Source organism: Paralichthys olivaceus, chromosome 6 (genome assembly GCF_024713975.1).
Source record: "Paralichthys olivaceus isolate ysfri-2021 chromosome 6, ASM2471397v2, whole genome shotgun sequence".
Taxonomy (NCBI): Eukaryota; Metazoa; Chordata; class Actinopteri; order Pleuronectiformes; family Paralichthyidae; genus Paralichthys; species Paralichthys olivaceus.
Genome location: NC_091098.1, coordinates 4,408,203 through 4,419,482, shown reverse-complemented (window position 1 = coordinate 4,419,482; position 11,280 = coordinate 4,408,203). Strand labels below are relative to the sequence as shown.

Below are 11,280 nucleotides of genomic sequence, written 5' to 3'. Positions count from 1 at the left end.
CACGTTCTTTTATATAATGGAGTTTATTATCAGCTCAATCAAACAGCTCAGTTTCAAAAACAAGCAATTTGCACCAAAACCTTGTTTAGTGCAAAAAATATCATCATCATCGTTTACATTCAGCAAAGAAATACAACTGCACAACACCCAAACAGTATTGGTACCAAATTTGAATAAGGGAATGGTTAAATACAGGATCCAGCAGCACTGAAGCATGATGTTACTCTCAGGCCTGTTTTCTGCTTTCTGGACTTATTCCTCCCATTCAGTGTTGGATTTATTATCGATATACAGCTGCATGTTTTTCAAATACCTCCTGTCACATCCAAAATCCACTGATAACCGGGTGCAAAGATCACTCTGCTATTCAACACGGATACAAACGTTCAAATGGGAGTAATTTGATGCTTCACGAGATAATCCACAAGTCCTTTCTGTGGTGGTGGAGCAGTTTTTAGAAATGATAAGACACCAACAAACGGTCAGCTTCGCTTTTCAAATGAGTGACTTCCTGTTGTTCTGCTGTGTCCTTAAGAATTCACTCTTCAAGAATTTAGTCCATGCAACTTCAAATTGGCACAGAAAGGAGTGGAAAGTTTTGTACAAAAGCAAAAAGTACAAAGGAATAATGCCCCATCGAACTATAAACTACGAGAGAAAATATTCATTAAATGATACTTGTTCTATGTGTCAAAGTATCTTCACGTTTTCGTGTTTCACAGAACAAAACATACACACATTTTCAAAATGTACGCAACACTTCAAGTCCAGAAAATTCAAAACTCAAGATTTTACAAAATAAAGAAAAATGGGTGAGCACAGTGAGCGAAAACTTGGACACTGTCAATCATCAAAAACAATGATGTTGTTATCATGCTGGTTTATTTACTGTGTGTAGATTGGAATATAAGTGAGTTAGCAATCCTATCTGGTCATTCTCTTATGTTTAAGAGAACATAGTGGGATGTAGAGAAAAACAGTGGGACACGCAAGGATTTGGACGCCTGTACAACGAAACACGTGCATAGAAAAAGGGAAAACTCAACCTTCTATAATGTTAACTGGTCTCATGAAATGCTTGAAGCGACGCCTTAGAAAAGCAGACGATCTAAGTGAAGTAATCTAAGAGGCCGAGGGCTTGAGGCAACGCTCCCTCTCTTTTGTTTTGAAATCACTGGAAATAATCACAACCGCCACAACACCGTGGCCACGAGACAATATCATCCAACATGATAAAGTCAAAAGAGAAAAATCACTTTTCACATCCTCCAATCTTTGAATTCACATTTTCTTGGCTCACAAAATTTGAGCCTCACACAACTCTACATTTTTCTGTTCAAAAATGACACCAATGCCCATTAGGTGACATGACACGCTCCTCCTCCTGTGGACAAAGCAGCTTCCACACACCTCCTGCAATCTACGTCCAGCTCGGGGGACAGCTGGAGTTCTCTCTAGTGAAGCCATGCACCCTCTGGCCTCTGGGTAAGCTGCTCTGTCTGTCTGCTGCTGCAGTGTGTGAACTCTGTAGCGATGTCTGGTCCACTACTGTAGACAACGATGGAGCTCCCTCTCAGCACCACTGACTCCACCTCTTATAAGCTGAGGATACCCAGGCTGCTGTGGGCTGTCGAGCTGCTGTCAGGCAGTGATTGATTAGTAAATGAGTTACAAAGAGCTGCGGAGCTAATTCAGAAAACCGTGTACGTACTTACTTCTATTTCGTTTCTATTCCCGGAGTAGAAAAGCACCCCCCCCAACCCCCTCCCCCTCCCCCGGACACAGTAACTGACTCTTTAAGGTGTACTAATCGAGGTAAAGAACAGCGGGAGGCAGAGCGAAAACAGGGACAGAAAATGGATGGAGACAGGTGAAAGAGAGAGAGACCCATGGTGGGGCTAGGTGTCAGTAGGATGGGGGGGCATGTTGTCCTGCCTTGTGCGGGCGGGGGTGGGGCTGTAACAGAGGCTTCAGCTCCTGCTGGGTTGTTCTCTGGACTCCAGATCTGTGGCTCATTTCTCTCTGTAGAACAGCAGGTACATCTTCAGAGGCTCGGGCAGCGGCAGGCCCAGTATCCTCTCCCTAAGGATGTTCACGGCCGGCTGGGGTCGCAGGAGCTCCCCAGTCTCCTTCTCCTCCTCCTCCTGCTCCTCCTCCTCCTCCTCATCCTCCTCCACGACCGTGTCCTCCTCTTCCGCCACCACTCCTCTCGCTCCCCTCCTGCTCCCCCTCGCCTGCCGCCTTGCCTCCCTCTCCCCTGCTCCCTCCTCCTCGTCTGCCACCCTGCCTCCCTGGTTGTTGTTGCTGTCCAGGGGAGTGACCACCTGGATGTTGCAGTGGCGCCTGTGGACGCGCCGGCGCTTGAAGCGAGGGCCGTACTTATGGAGTCCAGCCACTGCCAGACCCCGACCCACGCTGAAGGAGGAGCCCTGGCCACGTGACTGGTTGTCTCCTCCATCTGTGGTCACTCGGAGGGTGTGGCGGATGCAGATACGAGCCAGCTCCTGTAACGTCCGTACCTCATACCTGGCTGCAAAGTTGAGAACCAGAGGAAAGCAGAAAAAAAACAGAAGAGACACGGCAAGAGTGAATAACACATGTCATGATATTCATAATTAGCTATAGTTTTAATTTAAATAAAGTCTGAAAATGAGACTCACGCAGGGGGACAGTCTTGGGTTTGCCATTTGTGCTGTGTTTAGGCAGCACCAGAGGAGCAAAGGACACAGAGATGATCTTCTTGGTCTCCCAGCTGTTCGCCCCTGTACGGGTGATCTTGGTCAACTGCAGAAAATGCGACAGGATGAAACCTTTTATTTTTGTTTCTACTTTGTGTGGGTACATTTTTTCATTTGTTCCACAGACTTCAAAATCTACTTCGCATTTATAGTCCATATCATCAGTGTGTGTGCTCCAATAAGTCAGTCAGTCCCACACGTTTTACAGATTTAAGTGTTGTCCACAAATAAAAACAATGAAAGCCAACAACATTTTCAAAAACTCAAGAGAAACACAGATGAATACAATAAATATCAAGGAGAAAATAACAATAATATAGGTTCAGATGATCCGTTCAAAGCTGTGGACAAAGTTGGATACAAGACACATTAAAGACAGTTTCATAAACTGTCTTAATGCAGTATTGTCACTGTGTCTCAATTTACCTTCGTCTGCTAGGTGTAACAGAACATTCTCCTCCTTAACGGTCGTAATCTTGGCTACAAGGCAGAAGGAAATCCACCAACATATTTTCAAACTTGTGTAAAGGGTGACAGAAGGAGGAGGACATGTTGTCTGTGCCAATGGCAGCACAATTTCCATAACACAAGACAAAAGGGGACACACACAAGACTGTAAAATGTCTGGACCCAATTCTCCGATCCCCAGGACGTCTGAATGGAGCTTATGTTGTAATTACCACTGCTAAGGCAGTTATATTTTCACCCCTGTTCATTTGTTTTAAGCAAGATTACACCAAAGCAGATCACCACGAAAGTTGGTGGAAGGATGTGGTATGGGTCAGGAAGGAACCCAATACATTTTGGTGCAGATCTGGATCGGTGGGAGGGAATCCACGTATAGAGATGTAGTGTTTTTCAACCTTTTCACTGATTCTTGAGAAAATAATTAATGGATCTTGATGAAAATAAAAGAAAAAAATCTGGCTCATTTGGGGAACTGAGGTCTATAGCTGTGTCTCACTTTGGAGGCTGCATCCTTCAGAGGCAACATTTGATGACGATTGCTCACAGCGACTGTTCCAATCGGAGGCTCCGACAAATGTGCTTTTTCACCCCCTGAGCAACAGAGGCTCTACCAGGTGGTGCCTCCCAGCACAACATATCCCATGATTCATTGCACTTCTGTGATGAACTGTTTGGGAGGTATTGGCGGCAGCAAGACAGATGAAAGCATCAAAATAAAACAATTTTAAATGTACTCCAACCGGAGAGCTAATGGTGAACAACCAAACTACTTTTTCGTCTGTAGCTCTGTTGCTAGGCGACGGCTGTAAGGGTTGGACAAGCCAAGTCGATTCAATTTAACTTTATTTCAGACTCATACGTAGGTCCAGAGATTGTTTTTGAGAAAAAAAAAATCTTCTGAGTAGATACTGCAGTGTGTCTAAACGAACAAAAAGATCTGGTTGCGAATATAAAAAGAGGCGACTGTAAAGGAGCAAGCATTCCAAAAACAGAGGGGTTCGTTGTTAAAAGATATTGATCCCGGGCAGTGTTGTGCATGTACACGTTTATATTTTTTGTGAACGCTGAACTGAACAAATACGTTTACAAATGATGAACGTGAACACTCTCGCTGGAGTGAACGCCACTCACGTTTCTATTGCCATCATCTTATAGCCCATCCTGTGAAATACCAGGAGCGAGAGAAAATGTGTGTGTGTCCTCCACACCGTCAGTAAAACATGAGACATGGCGCACACAGTCAGGACTCAGCATTAAAGTGACTGGAGGACCTGGATTCATGATCCGACACCATCGATCAATAACTAAATACATGATCGTAAGTTTGTCATCTAAATCATAACCAGCCCAATAAACAAAACGGAACAAATGAACTTCAATTAGTTAATGTTTGGAACCATGAACTTATCTAAAAAAAATTTAAATAATGAACTATGAACATGAGCAAGTTCATTTTAAGTGTGAACTGGCACAACAAGTACCTCCGCAGTCCAAAGAAAAAAGGCAGTTGCTGGTAGAATATGTTGCAAATAGAGGGGACGTATAATTATTTTTCATCTAGAGCAGCAGAAGTGCACACGCTGTTCCTGCTCATGGGTGTGGGAAATTTGGCGCAGCTCGATTGAATTCAAGGGGGACTTTAAGCAGTTTCACTTTGACACACATTAACAAATACATATCTGCTAAGGGGAGAGGGGTACACCAACCTTTTCCTCAAGAGGCATCACCAGGATGCCCCCCAACTTTAGCAGGTTCTTCATGTAATCCTCGTGCTCCTTCTGCACCCCAGCACCACAGTACACCCTGTCATACTGACGGCTCTCTGGAGGAATCTCCAGACAGTTGCCCACAACAAAGGAAGGCTCACAGAACTCAAACCTGAATAGACACAGGAACAATGGAAAACACTAAACACACCAGGAAAAAAAGGAAGAAGAAAGAAAAAACAAAACAGAGACCTACTTGTCAAAGCTATCGCTGGTTTTGATGAAGGAGTCGAGCTTCTGGTAAGCGTACTCGATCACATCTGCGTGCAGCTCGATGCCGTGGTTCACCCCAAAAGGTCCTGTGAGCACAACACAGTCCACAGTTTTCTATTAAACACATGAACATGGACACAAAGACACGCTTGTATATTATGAGCGATTGTGCTCTTAGTTTTGTTTAAGGTGTGAATCACAAGTGGTCAGTGTAAAGTTTGTCTGTTCTCCTGTTTCCTGTGACCATTTGTGATCCGATCTTTATTCCCCGCTCTATATAAAAATAAGGACAACTGCTGTGTGTGTGTGTGTGTGTGTGTGTGTGTGTGTGTGTGTGTGTGTGTGTGTGTGTGTGTGAGAGAGAGAAAGAGAGCAAGTGGAGTCAGGAGGGGTTGAATGAATGAATGTGTGCAGCTGTGAAGAAAGATTTCACCAACTTAAGAAAAGTATCAATCATTACGTGTGTCGGTGGCTACAAACAATTCCATGTATGGACACTGAGAAGCGTAACCATATGTTTGAAACATAGAGGTTTAAACTGAAGCAGGTCAGGCAAATCAGCTGAGTAGTGGCCCAGGATGCATTAAGGTGCATTCAAACCTGAACACTGACCACTTGTGATATGTCAGGACAGATGTTAATAACAGGTCTGTCTTCTATTTATATTAATTTAAAAAAAAATTCAGATTAACAAATATTTGTAGATTACAGACATACACAGATGATTTATAACGCCAATCTTCTACAAACACAAATCGTGTGCTGGCCTGTGCCAGAGGAGTTTGACATTTCTATTACTATAAAAAAGATGTTCCCTTTATTCTGACATCACATAAAAAAATTAAGCACATGCAATGCAACATAGTGGAAATAGCAAAGAGGCATACAGGCTTCGACGGTGATCTGAGTTAAGGACGTTTCCTTTAGGACAGCTAGTAAAACATCTTTAGACATATTGAAAGAAGGAAGTGTTGTAATGGGGGATTGGAAGTGTTATTTTGCAGTTTGTTCCAGGCACAGGAGGAGAAACAGTTTTACCAAGCTGTGACAGCACCCTGGGGATATGTAAATGAAATTGAGTTGAAGATTTAATGCTTTAGTTGCTGCTAGAATACGCAGCTGGAAATGTAAGATGGTAGTTTACCTAATAATGTCTTAGAAGTAAAGTACAGAGGAGGCATGCATGCTTTCAGAGCCCAGTTTTTTAAGTAGGGCAGGAGTTACATACAAGAAAAACATCAATCTAGAGATGAAAGAAATAAGATTTTCTATCTGTCCTCTTTTGAATGGAAAAATCTTGAAGTAGGCCTTTTCAATAGATTATTAATAAAGATGTTAAAAGCCATAGCCTGGATGTCTGAGAACTCTGAGTATGTTTTACAACTGTTGTGTCCATATAACAACTTGGTGTCTACTTGATGGTCTCAGAACTTGATATGTTATAATGGTAAATGCTGAAAAAGTTATAGTGTATCCATGGAAACAACCAACCATTTTATCTCTTCTCATCTATTTCTTTGCAACCACCGAACAATATCAACACTGATCACCACATAGTGATCGATACTTTCCTTAGATTGGAAATATTTCTGTGCAACTGCACAAGCATCATTGTAACTCTCCTGACTCATCTCTCTACCTCTCTTTCACTCGCTTGTGCGGACACACACACACGCACTCACTCTCACGTGCACACGCACTCAGACTGGGTAAACATGATGTACGTGTGGGTCTCCAGCCGAACCCACAACCAACTCCCTGTTTCAATATCAGCATCATAACTTAAGCTCTGATGGGGTGGGGGGCAGAGTTGAAATAAAGGATGCTGAACATACCAAGAATGAGGCCAACCATGGTGCTGAGGTAGCCAGTCCCACTGCCCAGGTTGAGGAAGGAGAGGCCGGGGTGCAGATCAAGAGCCTCCATCACCTCAGAGTAGATACACGGAGCCGACAGGTGGATGTTTCCATGCCGCCATGCCAAATCCTAACCAGCACAAATAGTATACGCTTCCATTAACACCCAGAAAATCTTGCGGCCAATCAAAACTCACCACAGCTTTAAAAACATCATGAACAACCAGTGACGAACTACAGAAACCCATTTCTTTTCAAATTTGCTCACCTTGTAAGCGTTGTCCCGGTATTCTTCCAGGTAATAGTCCGCTCGGTCGATGGCTCGAAAAGCTCGCTCCACCAGGTCCGAGCGGATGTAATAAGCCTCCTTCAGGTTGTCAATCAGGTCATCGTTGTCTTCGCCCGCACTCACAGCTCCACCCATCCCGACTGAAAACAAAGAGATGCTTTACTATCCCACAGTGACAACCATCCTGCGACCCGCACAGGAACCAGGGAAGTGTTGTTTTGCACACACACACAGTCGTGAGGGGAAGTCTACAAATACAGGCTTCCTTTGGTTGTGAGAAGCAGCATGATCACATTACTTTACTTAGAGCTGTATATTCCATAGTTGTCTACACCGGTTTATCTTAATTTAATTTGAATTTTTTTCAATTGCTTTTAAACTAGATTTATTATTGAAAGGAGATTTCAGAGTTGAGAAACTTCACATGTTACTGTACAGCATGTAAATCAGAAGACTGTTCACTTCCTTTTCAGAGCTGAATCCTCACATCTTAGTGGTACAACATCCTATGAAGCTCACGCTCATCATCAACTACATCTGAAATGACTAATCAATTAATCAATTAGTCACAGAAACTGAAACACCTAAAGGGTTTGAGCAGTAGGAAGACATCACCGTGGGCACAGAAGACAATGCCATTTTTTACTTCAAGACTTCATTATTCACTAATCACTATTCAGTAAAAAAATACAACCTTCTTTAATATATTCATAAAGAACATAACAAGAACTTAAAGTACACATACAGGTCTGATTTGATAAACACCTTGAAGTGGTTGAGATTGGCATTATTGATGGCTTTCTGTGTGCACTGGTTCAGCCAACTCTGGAGGCCTAAAGGAAGCTTGTGCTGGCAGAGCACAGCTGCAGGTATGACTGCTGCTGTGGTTCAGTGTTGCGTCAAAAGCAACACCACAGACAGAGATCACAGGGCGGCCAAATGCTGGCCACAGCCATGAGGTTGTAAAAGAACAAAGCTCTATGAGTATTTAAATATGCCTGGACCTCCTGTTGCCTCTGAAGGCACTTGGATGACACTTGAGCACTGCGCTCCCAGAATTCAGGCGTACTTGTCCCTAAAGTCTCTAAAAGTAGAGTAGGAGCCAGAGCTTTCAGCTATCAAGCTCCGCTCCTGTGGAATCATCTCCCAGTTTCAGCTCAGGAGGCAGACACCCTCTCTACATTTAGAGTTTTCTCTGTGATAAAGCCAATAGTTAGAGCTGGTTCATGGACCAGATCTTAGTTATGCTGCTGTAGGCCTAGAATGTCTCATCAACACGTTACCGACTTGACTTTCTCCCTGGAGTCTTTGTGCTTTATCGTTGCTATCGTAGGTCGCTGATTGTGGATTATGATTAAATCTACACTGCTTAGCTTTACAAAACGCCTTCTCACGTGTACTACTACAAATATTGGCAATACTTCTATTATTACAGCTGCTCCCGTTTTTCTTAAAATACTTTAAACATTGATACACCTCTCAATTTATGTTACACACTGTCTTTTCTCATGAATGTTGTACATATTGTTAGTGTTGATGTGCTCGTCAATTGCACGTCTGTCTGTCCTGAGGAATCCCTCTCAGGAGCTCTGAGGTTAATCTTTTTTTTCCTATTATTTTTTTATTTGCTCACTCTGGTCGAGAGTTAAGTGCAGATGAGGTCACATCTCGTTACGCCTTATTGCAATATATTTGTGAATATGGGCTATACAAATGCAATGTGATTGATTGAAGATGCTGTGCTCATTTCCAGGAGGAAAATAATCCAGCATGAGCCCCCTGCTGCTTCTTTAGAATAGTATTAGCACAGGATGCCTGCAGAGGGCGCTGTGAGCGGCTAGGGGACAAACTAAGTGGTTTAGTAGTGAACACACTTCCTGTAAACATTGCGATTAGAGCTTCGCTGTTTATTTGCGGTTTCGCGAGTTTTCGCACGTGTGCTCCGTCCCTGACGTGGTCGCTCAGTGGAGTCAGAGTGGAGCTGTGGCTTCAGTTTCACGCTCTTTACAATCGGTCTGTGGTTTGAGCGCACACGTCCACAGCCCGCCCCGCGCTGCCGCCGCTGCGGCCGCGGCTGTCTGCGCCACGCAGGGGATCCCGTTTGAACAACACGCACAAAACCCCACTGCGGAGCTCCGTGAGCCACCGGAGCGACACGGTGCACCCGCCGTCCCGCTGTCACACCGCGGCAAGGTCACCACCGTCGATCACCGCCGCATTGTCTGCGACGCTGGCGAGAGGAGCAATGGAGACGACCGAGTTGCGTCGCTGTGAAAAAAAAAAAAAAACGAGCGAACCCGGAGGCTCCTCCTGCGGCCCCCGCACCGAGCCGCCGTCCTACCTGAGGAGAGGAGGTGTCGTTCTGTCCGCGCTGCTTCTCCTCTCAGCTCCTGCCGCTGCACACGGGAGGAAGAGGAGCAAGAGGAGGCTCCGTCACTAACACAACCGCTGGATGTAAACACTCGGCCAGCTGACGCTCTGACGTCACACGCAAGGGACGCACGGATAACGGCGAGGGGGGGGGGGGGGGGGCGTGTTCTGGGAGTGAGGACCCGCCCACGCTCCTGTCTCTGATTGGCTCACCTCTTTCACCATGCAGGTGCTTGTTGTTTTTCTTTATGGGATTCATAACTTGCTGAGACATTTTTAATAGAAATAAAAATAAACAGACCTTTACTTTAAGTTACTTTAAGAAAATGTTGTCACCTTGTCACCGTTAATAATAATACTATTTAAAGGTCCAGTGTGTAAGATTCAGGTGAAAAGGATCTATTGGCAGAATTGAATAAAAATAAACCTCATGATGTTTTCACTAGTGCGTTTCATCTAAATTATAGAAATTGTTATTTTCTTTACCCCAGAATGGCCCGTTTATATTTAAATACTGTATATTTACATCTGGAGCGGGTCCTCTCTGCGGAGGCCGCCATGTTTTTTACAGTCATTCAAACTGGACAAACTCCACACATTTTGAGTTTTCATGACAACTGAAGGCTACCACAGGTTCTCTCTCATGTTGAGGGGGAGGGTGAGATGAGGGGTATTCAGCTGCAACATTGAACTTCACCACTAAACTGTCACTACATTCTACACACTGAACCTTTTATAGGGTTTAGCTAAGAGTAGGTTATGAATGCCTTAATAACAATACTAACAAGACAAAGTGATGTAAACACCTCAATGTATATATGGTATGATTTTTTTCCACTGATGTGACGACAGCATATTTGCCTCAAGATGATGTAATGAAACATATCTTAATTATTATTATTAATTATGTATAAATGGATGAAAACATGTCGACAGACAGGCACAGACAACAGGGTGCTACAGGCAGGTAGCAGACACAGAGAAAAACACACATAAGCAGTTGATTTAACAAGGAGCTGGTGGCAGTGGAAGGTTTAAAACCTGGCTGGGGTGATGAGGAAACTGAGAATGGTGGAAGATGAGGAGGCCCAAGTGAAAGTGTAAAACAGATGGATATGGAGACAGGAAGACAGTCAAGAGATATCTGGTGGGCAGATGGAGAATGTCAGATCAAGGGGGGTGAAGGAGAGAACATCAAATCACGTTTATTTATAAAGCACCTTTAAAAACCAGTTGACCAAAGTGCTGTACAATAAATACACAATAGAATAAGAGCAGATAAAAAACTAAATCAAAGAATAGTAAAAGCCACCTAATAAGCTTAAGATGAGTTCACAAAGCAAACCCTTATGCAAACAAAGTAAATGAATAAGTAAATAAGGACAGTCAAAATCTGGAGAGAACAGGTGGGTCTTCAGTCTAACCTTAAATGTCTCAGCAGAGTGGGAACACTTCACTGAAAGAGGTAAACTATTCCATTGCTTTGGGGCAGCTACAGCTAACACGTGATCACCAGGAGCAATTAGTCAGATGATCTAAGAGATCTTGAAATCAATCTTGTAACTTACCGTGAGAGATAC

General features: G+C 43.8%; 1 protein-coding gene across 1 annotated transcript; it reads right to left on the bottom strand.

Moving 5' to 3' along the window:
* Positions 1-4: 4 nt before the first annotated feature.
* Positions 5-9,832, bottom strand: LOC109630784 (protein-L-isoaspartate O-methyltransferase domain-containing protein 2). Its single transcript, XM_020089170.2, has 7 exons — positions 9,672-9,832; positions 7,310-7,470; positions 7,021-7,171; positions 5,169-5,271; positions 4,913-5,084; positions 2,661-2,784; positions 5-2,530 (listed from the first exon to the last, which is right to left on the bottom strand). Exons 2-7 carry the CDS (start codon positions 7,463-7,465, stop codon positions 2,013-2,015), a joined length of 1,224 nt encoding a protein of 407 aa, XP_019944729.1. The 5' UTR covers positions 7,466-7,470; positions 9,672-9,832; the 3' UTR covers positions 5-2,012.
* Positions 9,833-11,280: the final 1,448 nt, after the last annotated feature.